Source organism: Typopeltis vanoorti, chromosome 22 (assembly GCF_054136105.1).
Source record: "Typopeltis vanoorti isolate ZY-2024b chromosome 22, IOZ_Tvanoo_1.0, whole genome shotgun sequence".
NCBI lineage: Eukaryota > Metazoa > Arthropoda > Arachnida > Uropygi > Thelyphonidae > Typopeltis > Typopeltis vanoorti.
Genome location: NC_143570.1, coordinates 8,999,548 through 9,021,404, shown reverse-complemented (window position 1 = coordinate 9,021,404; position 21,857 = coordinate 8,999,548). Strand labels below are relative to the sequence as shown.

General features: G+C 35.7%; 1 protein-coding gene across 1 annotated transcript in view; it reads right to left on the bottom strand.

Annotated features, from left to right (window-relative positions):
- The window catches only part of Ppcs (phosphopantothenoylcysteine synthetase), a 178,095-nt gene that overhangs the window by 29,541 nt on the left and 126,697 nt on the right, over positions 1–21,857 (bottom strand). The window contains exon 7 of the mRNA XM_090412409.1: positions 4,217–4,394. Coding sequence (XP_090268535.1) covers positions 4,218–4,394 — 177 coding nt within the window. The 3' untranslated portion in view covers position 4,217. The remainder of the gene's footprint in view (positions 1–4,216; positions 4,395–21,857) is intronic.

The window sequence follows — 21,857 nt, the reverse complement described above, 5'->3', positions numbered from 1 at the left end:
CTATTTAGATCCCCAACAAGGACCAACTTTTCCTTTTTCATTGTGTCAGTTGTTTTTTCTAAAGCCTCAAAAAATTCCTCCACTTCTACCTTAGTAGAACCTTCTGTGGGACCATAGGCACAAATAAGTCTCATTGTGCAGTTCCCCATTCTCATATTTGCCCAAATCACTCTACTTGAGACTGACTGCCATTCAAGAAGATGAACCTCGTATTTTGTGTTGAATACTATGTCTACTCCTTCTTTTCTTTGATTGTAATTGGCTGAATATAACATTTTGTATTTATTGCTCAGAAAGATCTCACCAGTTTTGGTCTTTTTTGTTTCAGTCACCCCTATTATGTCAATCGCTAGCTCCATTTCTTTGCCATTCAGGCTTCTTATGTTGATAGTACCCATCTTTAACTCTGGTGATGTTGAGCTGGGGTGTGTTTTCAGATTTTTTCCAGTAGCTGACTTTTTGCTGTTTGCCCTAGTTCCCTGGCAAAAACAACGGGAAGGGGGGGGGGGCTTGTTTTTTAACCAGGCGACGCCCCAGCCAGCATGAAATTTTGTCATGTTGTACCATCATTTTTTTATATTGGTTTAACCAATAAGAATACAATTTGGTCGGCTAAATCCCAAATTGCCAGCCCATCCTCGTTCATTCAGTATCCAAGTAGATACCCAACAGGGTGCACCAAGAGAAGGTGAGGATTGGACATCAGGTCAGAAGCCCTGGTCAGCTCTCCGCATTCCTTTAAAGGCAATGTGGAGGTCTCCTCTCAGTTATACAGCTTTGACCCTTAAGCACCCCTTATTATTTCTATAAATATCCACATGTGGAGGAGTACGTGTGTTTGTGTGAGTATGACAAAACATATATATACAGCAGGTACTCAATTAGTGCGCCTAATGCGTTCTTTAAAACAGGTGCATTAATCAAAAATGCACTAATCAAATATAATAACCTATGGTAAAAAGTATAATTCGTTTCTGAAATTTCTTTTTTGAACGTTAATTTTTTTATAAAAGAATGAATGAAGGCATGTGTCAGGGCCTAGTTAAAGGAAAATCATGAAGCTGGAAGACAATAAAACATATTCAGAATATAAATTTTATTATTCTACTTAACAAAGAATTGAGCTAAATTTTGTACGAAAAATATTATACGCCGCCATTTGTTGTAATCGGCTTACTCCCTTTCCCAAATGTTGAAAGGTTTCGATGTGTAAAAATTAACGATACACAAATATTAGGCGTTCTGGGTCTGAACTTTTCAACATATTCTCGAATATTATTCTCCTCAGAATATTTCCACTATAAAATATTTATTCATAAAAAATGCTTAGAAAACTAAAATGACAAATTCAAGGAACTTCTCGGCGAACACAGTTTGGGAAACCCTGGTATACATAGCGTATACACAGAAGTAGTGTAGTATGCCATTAAAAATAGCTTCGTAAAATGTTTTAAATCGCTAACTAAATTATTTCATTGTGGTAAGTGAGTTTTTAAAATAGTTAGCCATAAAAATGTATAGATAGAAAATTTTTAATCTATAACATTTATTTTTAAGATGTATATAGGTACATTAATCGAATTTGGATATCGAAAAAATTATGCAATAATTACTGCATAGAGACAATGTATAGGGGTGCCTAAATTTTCTTTGCCTGTGGGTGCCAGATACTCTCGCACCAGCCCTGGGTCAGCTACACCATACTTTTATACAGAGTGGCCTGTAAGTTACAAAGGTTTAAAATGTAAATAACTTTTTTGATTATTATTATTATCTTTTTTTTTCAGGGGTTCTAAGGAACGTTTGAGAAATTAATCATGGAAAAGTTCACAACTCAACAATGAACCAAAATCATGCAAAGAAAGGCACATTTTTGGTGAGCAAATAATTTCACAAAGATCTGTAATTGGCCATCACATTCTCCAGATCTGATGGTTCCTAACTTCTTCCTATGGGGTTATCTGAAGGAAAAGGTGTGCATGTGAACAAGCCCCAGACTGCAGCTAGAATCATTAACAGCTGCCATGGAACATATTTTTGAAAAAGGCCCTCTCCGTAAAGTCAAAAATTGAAGATATTTATGTGATGTGGGTTTTCATCATTATTAAAAAAATCAACAGTTTCTGTATTTCATTATAGCAAAAGAAAAACAAAAAATAATTAATAAATAAAAAGTTATTGAATGCTAAATCCTCTTTGTGACTTATGGGTTACCTTGTATTATGATGTTTCCTTTATAAACAAATTCATCCCTCATATCACTGATAGACTGGGAAGTCAATTTGCTGGTCAGATAACTCTGGGTTCAAAGTACATGGTTCTGTATCAGAAGTCAGTTGAATAACCATTCAAGGGAATGGTTATGAAAGCTTAGTTATTTGACGGTTGAATAATTGAAGAATCACCATAAAATAGCAACTGAACTGATAAGAACTGAGCCTTATGTGAATGGATCTAGCATTCCATATTCTATTATCACTATTAAAAATGACATTTATGTGAATTATTGTCAATTAAATCATAGTGCAGATCCCAATTCATAGGGTTCTGCACTATGAATTGTTAGAACATCCACTCTATTCCCTAGATTTGGAAACCCACTCCATATTGGGAGAGTAGTATATATGAGGATGGCCTGAAAAGTTCTCGGCCTCAACCACAGATGGCAACGCTACCAGCAAGATTTTTTTTTTTCCAAGTTGGTACATCTGTCAAGCATCCATGTGAAATTGCAAGTCATTCTATCAAGTAGTTTATTTTATACAGCTGTCTGAAGCAAACGTGTTGTCTGTATCCCTTGAAATGGATAAAATTGAGTATCGTGCAGTTATAAAGTTGTTTGTAAAAGAAGGTTTAATGCCAAAAGAAATTCACTTGAAGTTCATAAAACTTTATGGACACGCTTTCTCCTTTGTTTTTGACAATTAAGAAATGGGCTGCCGAGTTTAAACATGGCTGTACCAGCCTTGAAGATGATCTACGTGAAGGATGTCTAAAAAGTGTAACAACACCAGAAATCATTGATCAAGTGCACAATATGGTATTGGATGATGGGCAAGTCAAAGTGCATGAAATTGCTGAGACTATAGGCTTTTCAAAAGAATGTGTAGAATATATTTTGCATGAAGCATTGCAAATGAAAAAGCTTTGCACAAGATGGGTGCAGCGCTTGCTCACAGAAGATCAAAAATGCACCCACATGAAAATCTCTGAACAGTGCTTGGAGCGTTTTAACAAGAATAAAACACTGATTGTGCGTCTATTATTACTATGGATGAGACTTGGATTCACCATAACACACCAGAATCCAAACAGCAGTCAAAACAATGGACAGAAGCCAGTTGTTCAGAGTCAAAGAAGACAAAGTCAGTTCCATCAGTAGAAAAAGTCATGGCATCGGTGTTTTGGAATGCTAAAGGCATTTTGTTTATTAATTATCTTGAAAAAGGGTAAAACAATAATCGGGGAATATTATTCCAATCTTTTAACCAGACTAGATGAAAAAATTTGTGAGAAAAGACCTGGTTTGCAGAAGAAAAAAATCATCTTTCATCAGGACAATGCACCTGCCTACAAAAGTGTTTTGGCAATGGGAAAATTAAGGGATCTGCACTATGAATTGTTAGAACATCCACACTATTCCCAAGATTTGGCTCCCTCTGACTTCTATCTGTTTCCAAAACTAAATCTCTTCCTCACTGGTCAGCGTTTTTCTTCGAATCAAGAGTGATTGCGGCTGTAGAGGGGTATTTTGCAGATCTTACTGAGAACCACTACAGGGATGGGATAATGGCACTAGAGCATCACTGGAATAAATGTATTAGTCTTAAGGGAGATTATGTCGAAAAAAAATTGTTGAAATTATAAATTCATTTTTTCATTGTTAGGCCGAAAACTTTTCAGACCACCCTCGTATATATATATATATATATATTTGTATGAATAAAAGTATGAGGGTGAAACACAATCACAAACATCCATTCCCTAGATAGGATTTGAGTCTACAGCCTTTTGGCTGAGGAGCGGATATGCTAACCACTTGGCCAACTAGGCCAGCAATTATCATATTGAATGACGCTAATGGTTTTTCATAGTTTTGTATAATTAGCTATATGTATATAAATATAACATTGTATGTTCTACTTCATTTAAGTAATAAATAAAAAAGTATTTTCATTAGTACTTGTGCAAGATTGTATTTTTTTCAATTTCTCACCTTACGAAATCTCACCAAGAAAATCAGTATGTTGGGTGATTAACTTTGCTACAATTTTTTCTTCTATTTCTTTTCCAGAGAAAATTTCTTCATCAGTCAGTGATACAAGTTCTTGCTTTTTGTTTGTCACAAACACAACTTGCTGTTTCCTGTCATGGAGTGTGTTTGCTATGACTAACTGAAATAAATAAAAATGCCAGATGAATTAAAATAAAATCTTCACACACACACAATAAAATTATACAGGTTTAACTACTAAAAAGCAACAGGCAATCCTCACACTGAAAGGAGATAGTTTTAAATATTGACAATTCATGAACCATGCTATCTAAACCACAGCACAAACAATATAGTTATTCACTTGTTTAATTATTTGAGCTGGGAATGCTTCCACACTATAATTATTTAAATAGGAAGGTAAGCACCAACTCCATTGGGTAGAGCAATAAAGTATTTTCAAGCATCTTTAATTGCAATAAAGATGCCAAGAAATTATATTCTTGGTTTTATCATTTATCCAAGTGTAAGCAAACTTTGTTTGCTTACACTTGAATAAAGTATAAGAGTGCAAGAGAGCCTGATAGTATTAGCAGAAAGAAAAGACAGATAGTATGAGAGAGAGAAAAGACCTCAGCTCATTTATATTTATATCATCATATAGTCAAAGGTTATCAGTTTTCCCTTTTCACCAATCTCATGTAGATGAACAACCAAAAGACCAATTGAAACTGAAGCACAAAGATGACTGATACCCAGGTGGTTAGCCTTATCTGAGTTAACCATCCTGAGTTGAACCTTTCTGTCTGGGATTGCTCTCCAGTCATCCCTGCAACTGATCATAAGACCACACTGAATTAAGAGAATGGAACCATTTAAAAAACCTCTCATAGCAAAAATGGACTGAACTTTATCTTCTGTTGATGAATATTGCATAATGTGGGTGGTCTACACCACCTAGCCAAAAATTTGATATCTCCTAGAATGCTTCTTTCTAAATACAAAAATCATCTGACTGAACAATAAAATTTCCACAATACAATATTCTAAAGCATTTTCATGTCATATTGCTGGTTTTCAAATTCACATTCCTTTCTAACCTTCCATAAATGGCATTTTAATTCATTAATTATAAAAAATCAAAATTCTCTTCCCATTGCTAACAGGTGGGGTACTGCAAAAAAAAAAAAAAAAAAACGGTTCTGTTGTAAGTAATGGAATACCCAACACCTTACATAATCTGTACCAAATACGCAGGGCAAGAGGACAGCTATAGAATGCATGTTGTACTGTTTCCAATCAATAACAGATGTCACAGATTGGATCTACAATGTTAAAGTACCTCCATTTGATAGTATTGACCAGAAGGCGACCATATGCAATTCTCCATGCATAATCCCTCCTGTTAGGGTAGGTCTCCTTGGAACTTCAATAAGTTATGAAACAAAGTGCTGTTGTCAGTACCCAACTGAGGAAGTTTGCAGTGAAGATTAAAGATTTCTTTATACCAAATTTTACTTTTTTAATGGAAAGAGTCAGTGCCAGTGTGTTGTAGCAGCAGTCTTACAGTTAAGCACGGAATGTTGTAGTATTCAGGAACAATCTCAGATTTTGGACCTTTATAATCATTTACTACAAACAGGGGAAGATGAAAACACATGTAGTACAGGAGAAGGTCTGCACATGTGTGATTGGTCTGCAATATTTTTTTTTGAGAGTTTATTTTTCACTTGGTTAGACTATAATAAGTTTAGTTTAATCCTTTATCCAAGTGTGAGCAAACAAAGTTTGCGCCTGAAAGTATCTTCAGCACTGGGGTAAGGTAGTACAACACTGGGCAACTCGTTGCAAAGGTGGAGAAAGATCTCATCACTCCTATCTCAGTATATCCCATAATGCAAAGCACATCTCCTTGCAGATATGTGTAATGCTATGCATTAAGGCAAGGGCCACTACCCATACTGGTTTTGACCTTTATTGAGGTCTCGTCAGTGGGAACCAGGCCCAGTATCAGAGACACCAAGGCAGAAGCAATGAGAGATCACCCCAACCTATAGGAGTTGCCAAAGGGTGTACAACCTTATTATTAAATTACTCCGGATTCAGAGAAAGATGTTGAGAGTTTATTTTTCTCCACCTTTGCAACGAGTTGCCTGGTGTTGTACTACCTTACCCCAGTCCTGAAGATACTTTCAGGACTGGGGTAAGTTTTTCAGTGTGAGCAAACAAAGCACAAACTTTGTTTGCTCACACTTGGATAAAGGATTAAACTAAACTTATTATAGTCTAACCAAGTGAAAAATAAACTCTCAGCATCTTTCTCTGAATCCGTAGTAATTTAATAATAAGGTTGTACACCCTTTGGCAACTCCTATAGGTTGGGATGACCTCTCATTGCTTCTGCCTTGGTGTCTCCAGGACTGGACCTGGCTCCCACTGACGAGACCTCGATAAAGGTCGAAACTGGTATGGGTAGTGGCACTTGCCTTAATGCATAGCATTACACATATCCGCAAGGAGATGTGCTTTGCATTATGGGAGATACTGAGATAGGAGTGATGAGATCTTTCTCCACCTTTGCAACGAGTTGCCTGGTGTTGTACTACCTTACCCCAGTCCTGAAGATACTTTCAGGCGCAAACTTTGTTTGCTCACACTTGGATAAAGGATTAAACTAAACTTATTATGGTCTGCAATATTTTATGGATTTTTGAAGCTGCATTGCTTAAATAGCAGAATTTTAAGACTGGAAGCCCAAATCATCCTTGCTTCTTTGATAGTTGAAGAAGATAACTGTTTTTTAACTTCTTGGTATCAGCTAGACCAAAAAAGTGCACTTATTATATAATTGCTTTTCTTCAGCTTCTGTGATGTCTGTAATATTTAGTATGTACAACTGAGCAGAGAAGACTATGGATTTGAGTACTGGCTTTAGAAGAAAAAGGAAAGGTGAGGCAACCAGACCCAGAAGTGATACCAAGGTTGAAGTAATGCAGAAGTCATATTTCCATATAGAAGCAGTCAAAAGGCATCACACCTTATTACTAAAATACTCTGGATTAGAGATAGATGTTGAAAGTTTTTTCACTTGGTTATACTATAAATTAAGGATGCCAAGAAATTATATTCTTGGTTATATCCTTTATCCAAGTGTAAGCAAAGAAAGTTTGCAAATGAAATAACTTCACAACTGGGCTACTTGTATATAGAGGCTAATGACTTCACATCAACTGCCCAAGTATCCCATAATGCAACAGACATCATTAGTCCCTAGTTATACTAAAAGCTTGTGTTCCAGAACTAACACCCTGTACTTTTTTTGGGGGGGGATGGTATGCAATGGTATAGTATACACACCTTTATTAACAGTAATACACATGATATGGATGCCGTACATTTAGAAATTTGTAATATTCAGTAATTTTTTTGAACATTTACCTAGTATTTAAATAAGCTTAGTTATTTATTGAAACCTGCATTTTCACTACACCTACTGTATAAGTAGGTGTAGTGAATACAATATATGCTGTATAAGATATTTGGAATCTGACAGCATGAATGGGCTGAGTTTAGTGTATCCACTCTCCAACAAAGAAGCTGTGGGTTTAAATCCTGCTGTTCAAATCAAAACCATGCAAGAATTTCAATGCATGGTGTCAGATCACTGCTCCACTTATTGAAGGCTTGAAGTGGCTTGCGAAAGTTCCATGTTTGGTCTCTTGAGCAGGGCTTCTGGACTATGTAAAAAGTAAATTACTAAAAATATATACATTTAATAGAAAAAGAAAAATTTCCTTATTCAACTCATGATACTAATGGATTACAGGTTTACAAAAAATCTTTCATGGGTGGCAGCACGTAAAATACATATATATAACTTTATAATAATAATAATAATTATTATTATTATTCAAGCCTCCATGGAGTCAAAAGACTCATCGTGGGAGGTCCTTCATAAGAACATAAAGTCTGTCAAGACTCATCGAGGGGAGGTGCCCCTAAGAAACACAAAGTCTATCACACCACTCCTTAAACTCACTGACTGTTCTCGCTCTCACCACTCCATCAGGCAATGCATTCCATGGTTCAACCACCCTCCATGCAAAGAAACCACTCCTCACCCTCTTGCTCACAGTTTCCTTTCGTAACTTCCAGAGATGTTCTCTTGTCATCACTCCTTCCCGCTGTTCAACCAAGCAAAAGAACTCCCCAGTGTCAACCCTGTAATCACCTCTCAACAGTTTAAAAGTCTCAATCATATCACCTCTCCTTCTTCTATCCACCAAACTCTGCAGTCCACATTCCCTCAACCGATCCTCATAACCAAAATTGTACAGTCCTGAAACCATCTTTGTCATCCATCTCTGTACCCTTTCCACAGTTAATTTATCCCCTTCAAATGCTGGGGACCAAATCTGAGAACAATAGTCTAAGTGTCATCTGATCAGAGACTTATACAATGGAACGATAACCCTTTTATCTCTGCAAGTCAGTGTCCTTCTAATAATTGCAGCAATCCTCTGTGTTACCTTCACCACCTTTGCAATATGTCCCCTAAATTTCAGGTTTCTATCAATCATCAACCCCAGATCTCTTGTCTCCCCTACTTCCTCCAGTATAACTCCTCCCATAGAGTATGCAGCATCCCATCGATGTTTCCCAAACCTCAAGACCTTACATTTTGCTGCATTAAACCGATACACCCATTCATTTGCCCATCTATCTAGCTTATTCAAATCCTCTTGCAACCACATCTGCACTATTACTAATAATCCTTCCCAGCTTTGCATCATCCACAAACAACTGAATATCCTCTTGCAATCCACTGGCAATGTCATTGATATAAAGGTTAAACAATATAGGTCCCAGTACTGAGCCCTGCGGGACCCCCACTTGTAACCCTCTGCCTCCCTGAAACTGCTCCACCATACACAACTCTCTGATACCTATCAGACAGCCAATCCTGAATCCAGTTAACCAATCTGACATCTAGACCCATGTGCTGCAACTTAAATATCAGCTTATCATGTGGTACCCTGTCAAATGCCTTCGCTAAGTCTAAGAAAATTGCAGTATATGCCTTTCCCTCATCTAATGCTCTTGTAACTTTATTATAAAAGGCTAACATATTGCTAAAACAAGAGCGTCCTTTCACAAATCCATGTTGACTCTCACAGATAACATTACCCTCATCAGTTTTAAAATTCTGAATTACTTCCACATAGGCACATTCACATGAGGCTGAATTTGCATCACTTAGATGTTATATCCATTCTGCATTGGGAAAGAACATTTTGACCTATTGTTAAATAAATATATATATTTAAATTGTTAAAATGAAATTAAAATAATTTAAAAAAAAAGGAACCAAACCTCAAAGAATCAGAGGCAAACCCTGAAGAAAACATTCATTAATTCAGAGAGGCATGTGATGAAGTTGATTTCAAAGATAGAAAAATCAGAACTTCATGGTAGACTGAGGGAAGTTAAAGAGGAAGTTGTAAATATCAGAAAGGTGGAAAAGTGTTCTGGAGGCTATTGAGAAAGCTTAGGAATGGAGAAAAAAGTACTGTAAAAGGAATCAGAGATGACAAAGGTGACATGAAAAATGAAGATAAAGATCTTCTAAATGTCTGGAATAATTTTAAAGATCTCTAAACAAAACAAGCAGTAACGGCATGGTGGTAGAAGACAATCAACAGGAATGTACTCAGAAATACATTATTAAGACTTAAAGTAGAAAAAGTCATCAAAAACCTGAATTATGGAAAGACAGCTGGAGTAGATGATATTCAACCAGAAATACTCAAATATGGAGGTGTAAGTTTTAGCAGATAAACTTCATCATTCAGAAAGCCTGGTCAGAGGGTTAAATTCTGGATGACTGGAGTAGACCTTGCATAGTACCCATCTATTAAAAGGGAAATAAAAGTGAATGTGAGAATCTGAGGAATTTTGCTTCTGAGTGTTCCTGGTAAGATTTATACAGGTATACCTGAAAAACAGGTAAGAAAAATTATAGGAGGGAAACTTGCAGAACAAGTTAGGTTCAGGCCATATAGAGGGACTTCAGAATCACATTTTCACTTTAAGACAAATAGTTGAGAAATCTTGGGAATATAACAAGCATTTGTATTTAGGTTTTGTTGATATAGAAAAAGGCATATGACAAAGTGCCAAGAGGAAAGCTCTTCAAAATGCTACTTATATGGCGTAAATGGGATATTATATTGAGAAATACATCATCTCTATTTAAGCTGTACGTCAACAGTTAGAAATGAAGGAGTTACAGGAAGATGGTTTGGTGTTAAATCAGATGTGAGACAATAGTGCACATTTTCTATTATTCATCATCTATATGGATCACATTATGAAGGAAAGTTGCATGAAATCTGATACCAAAATTAGAGATGTTAATCTCAGCTCTTTACTTTAAGCAGATGATGTTACACTCCTGAATAAATCAGGTACAAGTCTGCAGAATTCCCTGACTAAAACAAATAATTGCCACAATAAATTTGGTATGAACATCAGTAGTAAAAAGACAAAGATAATGAAAATAGGCAGAAACATTGAAAACATCAACTGCATCCCAAATGGAGAACATACAGACTGATTAAAAAACAATGACTTCTGTGCAAAGCATAACTAACTAATTATCAAAATAAGAGACTTAGATGTGCATTATGCAGATAATTGAAACTGTTGAAGTGGAAAAGATGAGTGTGAAGATTTCTATGGAATGGGCAAACAATGAAGTTACTTACTCTGGCAAAAGTAGACCACAACAGCTACTGTCTTTAAGGAAAAAAAAAAATTATCATAAGGAAAGAGTCCCTTGAAAAATTGACATTCACAAAGTTTATGTCATGAAAAATTAATAACAGCAAAAATGTTTTGCGCTGCATAAAAGTCGACCAAAGAAAATCAGTCTTTTCATCAATCTGAATCAGAGATTGATGTACATGAATTATATGGGAATGTCATGGATTGTATTCTTCACTCAACTGATGCAGTGAAATAAAATAAGTATGTTGAACAGTCAAATTTCATTGATTAATTGACCATATTGAATAACAAATCCACTTTACCCCCCCCCCCCCAACCAGCCAGGACGTCCAGATAAATCTGGATACAATTCTGTAACACCTATTGAATAACATGGATAAGAAGTGCAAGTTGGTCTCACTATTTCATCCACCTCAGCTGGTAGAGAAGTTAATTGTGTACATTCAAAGTGGTACATTGGACAATGAAATGAACCTAGCCATAAATTTGTTTTTGGAGCTGATCAAACTCAAAAGTGCTATTGCATACTGATTCTCTGCTTCATTGTCTTCAGTCATATAGTATGACCGAAAACTATTTAAAATCTCACTTGGTTTGTGTCACATGTAATAGTACAGCTGTTGTAATGGATTGTAAAAATAGGGTTACAAACCAAAGAAAGAAAAATTTCTCTCATTAACTGTACAGTACTGCGGAATCTATTGCATGTATCAATAGATTTAAAGCATTAATCAATAAATGCTTTAAAAAAACTTTATGTCATGTATGGCATGTCGCTAAAAAATGCCAGAGAAATGAAAGTGTGCAAAACTCGCATGATAATAAATTGCTATTAAAAAATAAAAAAATTTACACTGGAGATAGGTAGTATTTACTTTCCAGTTTATTTTTTTGGCTATTTGGAATAAGGTGTTAGTTAATAGAAGCAAAGGACAATTGAAACCAAAAAAAAAAAAAAAAAACAATACATGTATATAGGATTAGAGAAAAAAAATTACCACTACAAATTTTATGTTAGAACTTTCAAGAATGTGATACAGAGCTTTATATAACCATAAAAAAATGCATTGTACAAGTTTTTCATGAAAGAAATGGCTCAGGAACAATATTACAAGTTGCCAAAAATCGAGTCTGAGGAAGTTTTACTTCATGGGACAGATTACAGATATTCTACTCTAATCAATCCAAAAGCATCTTAAAGAACTTCTTTGAAACAATCAATAGCAAGCAGGCTGCTTGATAGCAAAAATGCTGATACAGCAATCAGCTTCAGTACTTGATAGGAAGGTGGCCTAAAGATATTAACTCTCAAGTGACATTTGGTGAGTGAAGTTAGAAAATAGTTAATTAGGCTTCAATTAAATGAAAGAGATGCAATTTATGGATTTTTAAAATACTTTAATGAAAAGACGGTTTCAGAAAAATTGAGCATTTGATGAATGCTTTAAGTATGATATCAACTTCAACAAGTGAACGTGCACTTCAGTCCAGAAAAACATGTCGATTCATGGCTGCTCAGGAATCTCATTGAACAACAGACACAAACAGTAAGGAGAGAAGTCAAAATATTGTACCAGATTAATACCAGATGATCATCAACAAAAATTTGAAATTTTTTATAAAAAAATTATCATACACAGTTTACTTTTTTTTTATATACTTCTACAATAAATTTATGCTTAATAAACTGTGTTAATATATTTTGTTGTTCATATTTAAAAAACATTATCACACTACGGAAAAAAAAATCAGTAACTAATTTTTTAGTTTTCTTTTCATATCGTTTTAATTTTCAGTTTTGGCAAAAAATGAGTACGGTCCTATTTTTCTAAAAAAAAAAAAAAAAAGAAGCCTGCTAGTACTCATCCTGTATCACCTTTACAAGCTGTAATACTTATGCCATCCATCCAAGGTTTTGTAAATGCATGGGAAGCAAGCTTTTATCTAGTCTGTTTCTAAAAAGGGTAAGTGACTAGCATTGTGACCTTCTTTCCAAGCTACTATCTTATCTTACTATCGTATCCCTAAACTTCACTCCAAGTTAAGTGATATGATGGTTCCATGTTAGTTAGTAATCTCTAGATATCTAGGAATTTGATTTCTTTTCAGATGTATATTGTATGTTGATTTATTTTCTGTTATCCAGATTACTTTATTCTGATTTTTGTATTTATTCAATTTTGTTTGTATTTATGACTATATTATTTAATCAGTTATTTAGTTTATTTAGATTTTTGGACATGTTACAAAATGTTATATTCAGGCAATGACAATCAAGGAAAAGAAGGAGTAGCCATAGTATTCAACACAAAATACGAGGCTAATCTTCTTGAATGGCAGTCAGTCTCAAGTAGAGTAATGTGCACAAATATGAGAATGGGGAACTGGACAATGAGACTTATTTGTGCCTATGGTCCCACAGAAGGTTCTACTAAGATAGAAGTGGAGGAATTTTTTGAAGCTTTAGAAAAAGCAACTGACACAATGAAAAATGAAAAGTTGGTCCTTGTTGGGGATCTAAATAGCAGAGTACGAAATGATTGTGAGACATACAAAAATATTTTGGGAAAATTTGGAGAAAAGAGCAAAGCTAATAATAATGGCAAATATCTGTTGGATTTCTGCTCAGGACATGGACTGGTTATTACTAACACCATGTTCCAACATAAAAATGTGCACAAATTCACATGGAGAGAAGAGGCTAGGAATAAGAAAAGTCTCATTGACTATGTTATTGTTGATAGTGATGTTTTCTCCCTGGTGCAGGACACCAGAGTGTACAGAGGATTTGAAATTGGAAGTGATCACTCTTTAGTCTTGAGCAGGATAAAATTGAATTTCATATTGAAAAGAATAACATGTAAGAAAGTTTTAAAGCGAATAAAAGTTGAGCAGCTCTCAGATGTGAGCTGTAGACTAAAATACACAAAGATTATTGAAGAAAAAATGAAAGAGTTTGAGAACATGAATCAAACCTTGGAGATTCAGTGGCAAACTCTGAAGAAAACATTGATTGATTCTGCCAGAGAGGCATGTGGTGAGATTGTCTGTAAGGATAAAAAAATCAGAACTCCCTGGTGGACACAGGAAGTTAAAGAGGCAGTGAAGGAAAAGAAGAAAGCATACCAAAAGTTCCTGTCAAATAAGTCAGCTTGTGCTCTTAGAGAATATAGAGACAAATGCAAGAATGCTAAGCACTGTGTAAAACTAGCTAAACAAAAGTCATGGGAGGACTTTGGCAAGAATATAGAAAATAAATATCAAGAAGGTGGCAAAATATTTTGGAGGTTGTTGAAGAAGCTTAAGAATGGAGGAAAGAGTGCTATAAAAGGAATTAGAGATGATAAAGGTGACATGAAAATGGGAGAAAAAGATATCCTTAAAGTATGGAGTAATTACTTTGAAAAACTGCTAAATGAAACAAGCAGTGATGACAGCACAGTGGTAAAAAACACTGACCAGGCATGCAGTCAGGAATACATATCCATACTTGAAGTAGAAAAACCATCAAAAGCTTAAAATGTGGAAAGGCAGCAGGAGTAGATGATATTCGACCAGAAATGCTGAAGTATGGTGGTATGAGAGTCTTACAGTGGCTGCACTGCATAGTTCAGAAAGCCTGGACAGAGGGACGAATTCCCGATGATTGGAGTAGAGCTCTCATAGTACCCATATATAAAAAGGGAAATAAAACTGCATGTGAGAATTACAGAGGTATTTCCCTACTGAGTGTTCCTGGCAAGATCTATGCAAGTATACTTGAGAAACGGTTGAGAAGAATTGTGGAAGAAAAGCTTGGTGAAGAACAAGCTGGATTCAGGCCAAATAGAGGCTGTCAGGATCAGATCTTCACTTTACAACAAATAGTCGAGAAAGCATGGGAATATAACAAAGATCTGTATTTAAGTTTTATCGATTTGGAAAAGGCATATGACAAGGTGCCAAGAGAGAAGCTATTCAATACGCTGCAGTTATATGGTGTCAATGGGGCATTATATCAAGCAATACTTAGTCTTTATTTGAGTTGTAAGTCAGCAGTTAGAATTGAAGGAAGTACAGGAAGATGGTTTAATGTTAAATCTGGTGTGAGACAAGGATGTACATTATCCCCTCTGTTATTCATAATCTATATGGATCACATTATGAAGGAAAGTGGTATTAAACATGATATCAAAATTGGAGATGTTAATGTCAGCTCTTTGCTTTATGCGGATGATGTTATACTTCTAAATAAATCCACTACAAGTTTGCAAGATTCCCTGACTAAATTGAATAGCTGTTTTAATAGATATGGGATGAAGGTCTGCAATAAAAAGACAAAGACAATGAAAATAGGCAGAATCATAGAAAATGTCAACTGTGTTGTGAATGGAGAACCTGTGGAACAAGTAAAACATTTCAGCTATTTAGGCACGATTTTTACTGAAGATGGTAAATTAAATATAGAAATAGACCACAGAATCAGCAAAGCTGGTATGGTGGGAAGTCAATTGAATAAATTCATATGGAATAAGAGAGAAATTAGTCGAAACACTAAATTAGCTGTATACAAGACAGTGTTCAAACCAGTTTTAACTTATGGATCTGAGAGCTGAGTCAGAAGTAAAACACTTGACCAAAGACTAGAGATCGCAGATATGAGAGTCCTGAGAAAGAATTAGAGGCGTGAACAGATGGCATCAATGGCAATATCATATTAAAAACGATGATATTAGGAAAGAACTTGACATTGTCAGCATCCAGAAATGTGTTAGCAGAGCTAATCTCAGGTGGTATGGTCACTTAAACAGAATGGGCGAGGAAAGATTAGCAAAACAAGTGTTCTCTGCCAGGTTGGCAGTAAAACGACCCAGAGGAAGACCAAGATATAGGTGGATTGATATGGTACAAAGTGCTTTAGACGATAGAAATGTAAGATCTGATAATGTTGGAGTGTTGACAAGTAACAGACTGATTTGGAGGAAAATTGTAGATAGGAAGTTAGTAATGATGTAATTTTTTTTTCATGTAGTACTATCATATCCTGTACACCCCTTGAGGGGTACATGGCAGGAATTTGATGATGATGATGATATTCCTATTCACCCAATCTGAATTCTATCTTTCACCAAAATCTCAATACCTTAACCACCACTCCTGCAATGCTGATTGGCTATAATTTGCTATTTCTGTCTTGGCATAATGATAAAATTCTTTTGGATTGCCTTTAGCCTGCATAGCCAATTTCTTTTCATACTCCAATTCAGCTTTCTGCATCATTACTTTTCTGGCCTTCACGTTATATATTTCATAACTCCTCTCACTCTTATTCTCACAATATTCTTTCCACATGATCTTCTGCTTATGAATGTCTTGCTTAATAAGGTTGCACATCCATTTCACTTCCACCTTATAGTAGTAGTCCCCTCCTCTTCTATCTCTTCAGTCATTACTGAAAATAGTATACCCTTTACACTCAATCCCAGTTACCATATCTGATTCTGATAACCAGGTTGCATTACATTCAATCATCATCATCATCAAATTCCTGCCATGTACCCTCAAGGGGTGTACAGGATATGACAGTACTACATGAAAAAATTACATCATTACTAACTTCCTATCTACAATTTTCCTCCAAATCAGTCTGTTACTTGTCAAGACTCCAACATTATCAGATCTTATATTTCTATCGTCTAAGGCACTTTGTACCGTATCAATCCACCTATATCTTGGTCTTCCTCTGGGTCGTTTTCCTGCCAACCTGGCAGAGAACACTTGTTTTGCTAATCTTTCCTCTCCCATTCTATTTAAGTGACCATACCATCTGAGATTAGCTCTGCTAACGCATTCCTGGATGCTGACAATGTCAAGTTCTTTCCTAATATCCTCATTTTTAATATGATATTGCCATTGATGCCATCTGTTCACGCCTCTAATCTTTCTCAGGACTCTCATATCTGCGGTCTCTAGTCTTTGGTCAGGTGTTTTACTTCTGACCCACCTCTCAGATCCATAAGTTAAAATTGGTTTGAACACAGTCTTGTATACAGCTAATTTAGTGTTCCGACTAATTTCTTTTTGGGGTGCTTAAGGGTCAAAGCTGTATAACTGAGAGGAGACCTCCACATAGCCTTTAAAGGAATGCGGAGAACCGACCAGGGCTTCTGACCTAATGTCCAATCCTCACCTTCTCGTGGTGCACCCTGTTGGGTTTCTACTTTGATACTGAACGAACGAGGATGGGCTGGCAATTTGGGATTTAGCCGACCAAATTGTATTCTTATTGGTTAAACCAAAATAAAAAATGATGGTACAACATGACAAAATTTCATGCCGACTGGGGCGTCGCCCGGTTAAACAAGGCCCCCGTTGTTTTCGCCAGGGAACCAGGGCGAACAGCGAAAAGTCAGCTACTGGAACAAATCTGAAAACAAACCCCAACTCAACATCACCAGAGTTAAAGATCGGTACTATCAACGTCAGAAGCCTGAATGGCAAAGAAATGGAGCTAGCTGAGGAATTAGATAAGTACCAGATCGACATAATAGGGGTGACTGAAACAAAAAAGACCAAAACTGGTGAGATCTTTCTGAGCAATAAATACAAAATGTTATATTCAGGCAATAACAATCAAGGAAAAGAAGGAGTAGCCATAGTATTCAACACAAAATACGAGGCTAATCTTCTTGAATGGCAGTCAGTCTCAAGTAGAGTAATGTGGGCAAATATGAGAATGGGGAACTGGACAATGAGACTTATTTGTGCCTATGGTCCCACAGAAGGTTCTACTAAGGTAGAAGTGGAAGAATTTTTTGAGGCTTTAGAAAAAGCAACTGACACAATGAAAAAGGAAAAGTTGGTCCTTGTTGGGGATCTAAATAGTAGAGTAGGAAATGATTGTGAGACATACAAAAATATTTTGGGAAAATTTGGAGAAAAGAGCAAAGCTAATAATAATGGCAAATATCTGTTGGATTTCTGCTCAGGACATGGACTGGTTATTACTAACACCATGTTCCAACATAAAAATGTGCACAAATTCACATGGAGAGAAGAGGCTAGGAATAAGAAAAGTCTCATTGACTATGTTATTGTTGATAGTGATGTTTTCTCCCTGGTGCAGGACACCAGAGTGTACAGAGGATTTGAAATTGGAAGTGATCACTATTTAGTCTTGAGCAGGATAAAATTGAATTTCATATTGAAAAGAATAACATGTAAGAAAGTTTTAAAGCGAATAAAAGTTGAGCAGCTCTCAGATGTAAACTGTAGACTAAAATACAGAAATATTATTGAAAAGAAAATGAAAGAGTTTGAGAACAGGAATCAAACCTTGGAGATTCAGTGGCAAACTCTGAAGGAAACATTGATTGATTCTGCCAGAGAGGCATGTGGTGAGGTTGTGTGCAAAGATAAAAAAATCAGAACTCCCTGGTGGACACAGGAAGTTAAAGAGGCAGTGAAGGAAAAGAAGAAAGCATATCAAAAGTTCCTGGCAAATAAGTCAGCTTTTACTCTTACAGAATACAGAGACAAATGTAAGAAAGCTAAACAGTGTGTAAAACTAGCTAAACAAAAGTCATGGGAGGACTTTGGCAAGAATATAGAAAATAAATATCAAGAAGGTGGCAAAATATTCTGGAGGTTGTTGAAGAAGCTTAGGAATGGAGGAAAGACTGCTGTAAAAGGAATTAGAGATGATAAAGGTGAAATGAAAACAGGAGAAAAAGATATCCTTGAAGTATGGAGTAATTACTTTGAAAAACTGCTAAATGAAACAAGCAGTGATGACAGCACAGTGATAAAAAACACTGATCAGGCATGCAGTCAGGAATACATATCCATACTTGAAGTAGAAAAAGCCATCAAAGGCTTGAAATGTGGAAAGGCAGCAGGAGTAGATGATATTCGACCAGAAATGCTGAAGTATGGTGGTATAAGAGTCTTACAGTGGCTGCACTGCATAGTTCAGAAAGCCTGGACAGAGGGACGAATTCCCGATGATTGGAGTAGAGCTCTCATAGTACCCATATATAAAAAGGGAAATAAAACTGAATGTGAGAATTACAGAGGTATTTCCCTACTGAGTGTTCCTGGCAAGATCTATGCAAGTATACTTGAGAAACGGTTGAGAAGAATTGTGGAAGAAAAGCTTGGTGAAGAACAAGCTGGATTCAGGCCAAATAGAGGCTGTCAGGATCAGATCTTCACTTTACGACAAATAGTCGAGAAAGCATGGGAATATAACAAAGATCTGTATTTAAGTTTCGTCGATTTGGAAAAGGCATATGACAAGGTGCCAAGAGAGAAGCTATTCAAAACGCTGCAGTTATATGGTGTCAATGGGGCATTATATCAAGCAATACTTAGTCTTTATTTGAGTTGTGAGTCAGCAATTAGAATTGAAGGAAGTACAGGAAGATGGTTTAATGTTAAATCTGGTGTGAGACAAGGATGTACATTATCCCCTCTGTTATTCATTATCTATATGGATCACATTATGAAGGAATGTGGTATTAAACCTGATATCAAAATTGGAGATGTTAATGTCAGCTCTTTGCTTTATGCGGATGATGTTATACTTCTAAATAAATCCGCTACAAGTCTGCAAGATTCTCTGACTAAATTGAATAGCTGTTGTAATAGATATGGTATGAAGGTCAGCAATAAAAAGACAAAGACAATGAAAATAGGCAGAATCATTGAAAATGTCAACTGTGTTGTGAATGGAGAACCTGTGGAACAAGTAAAACGTTTCAGCTACTTAGGCATAATTTTTACTGAAGATGGTAAACTAAATATAGAAATAGACAACAGAATTAGCAAAGCTGGTATCGTGGGAAGTCAATTGAATAAATTCATATGGAATAAGAAAGAAATTAGTCGGAACACTAAATTAGCTGTATACAAGACTGTGTTCAAACCAATTTTAACTTATGGATCTGAGAGCTGGATCAGAAGTAAAACACTTGACCAAAGACTAGAGACCGCAGATATGAGAGTCCTGAGAAAGATTAGAGGCGTGAACAGATGGCATCAATGGCAATATCATAATAAAAATGAGGATATTAGGAAAGAACTTGACATTGTCAGCATCCAGGAATGCGTTAGCAGAGCTAATCTCAGATGGTATGGTCACTTAAATAGAATGGGAGAGGAAAGATTAGCAAAACAAGTGTTCTCTGCCAGGTTGGCAGGAAAACGACCCAGAGGAAGACCAAGATATAGGTGGATTGATACGGTATAAAGTGCCTTAGACGATAGAAATATAAGATCTGATAATGTTGGAGTCTTGACAAGTAACAGACTGATTTGGAGGAAAATTGTAGATAGGAAGTTAGTAATGATGTAATTTTTTCATGTAGCACTGTCATATCCTGTACACCCCCTTGAGGGTACATGGCAGGAATTTGATGATGATGATGATGACTAATTTCTTTCTTATTCCATTCAATAATTTATTTATTTATTACATTCAATAAAGCAATGAATTCAAATTTCTGATGTTGCTGGCATTTCTATATAGGCATAACAAATTACTACCTGGCCTAGTCTTATAATTAGATATGCAATCAGTTTGGTTCTGTTTGTAGAACTTTCTCTTTTCCCCTCCTTAAACATACTCAAAAGATCTGAACTCAAAGCATATATTTAAACCCCTTTTCCAGTTGCATAACCATGTTCAAAGCCATTAATATATTTATCGTGTTTGCACACCATAGCTGAACTTTTACACACACATTCATTCCTCCCTTGACGAACTAGTTTTCCTGACTCACTGCATTAGGTCTTATCCCGATAAGTAATTTTTCCAGGCTCATCATCAAATTCCTGACCTTTACCCTCAAGGGGTGTACAGAATATGATAGTACTACATGAAAAATTTACAACATTACTAACTTCCTATCTATAATTTTCTGCCAAATCAATCTGTTACCTCTCAAGGAATCCAACATTGTTAGATCTTATGTTTTTATATTCTAAGGCACTTTTTATTGTATCAATCCACCTATATATTGGTCTTCCTCTGGGTCTTTTTCCTGTCAACCTGGCAGAGAACACTTGTTTTGCTAATCTCTCTTCTCCCATACTGTTTAAGTGACCATATTAAGTGAACACCCGAGATTAGCTCTGCTAATACATTCCTGGATGCTAACAATGTCAAATTATTTCATAATATCATTGTTTTTAATATGATATTGCCATTGATGCCATCTGTTCATGCCCCTAATCTTTCTCAAGACTCTCATATGTGTATGGTCTCTTGCCTTTGGTCAAGTGTTTTATTTCTAACCCAGCTCTCAGATCCACAGGTTAAAATTGGTTTGAATACTGTCTAGTATACAGGTATTTAGTGTTTTGACTAATTTCTCTCTTATTCCATATAAATTTTCATCATTAACATCATCATATTTGCAAAAACAGTCTCTAAGATTAATATCAAATGATGGTATATTAGATATAAATAGCATATATTAATTTATGCATGCTGCAGTACTTGCTTTTTACTTATTTCCAACTGTACTTGTTCCTAAACAAAGATCTAATAAATACACATCACTGGAAAGAGTAATCAAATATATTGGAACAACACTAGACAATGAAGAAATATCCAAACCCAACATGTATAAATAATAGGCTTAATTGATTTTAAAAATATTATTAGAAATATCTATTAAGCAAACAGCAGTGAACAGAGAGAGAGAGAGAGAGAGAGAATGCCTACGTATGTATTTAATAGTACAGGTTTTAATTATATGAACTGTCCTATGTTTTTTTTTCTTAATTGAAGAAACATTACATAATAAACACCTGCTTGAATATTCTCCTTTTTCATGTTGAAAAGAATAAAAACTTTTGAAAGCATTGTGTT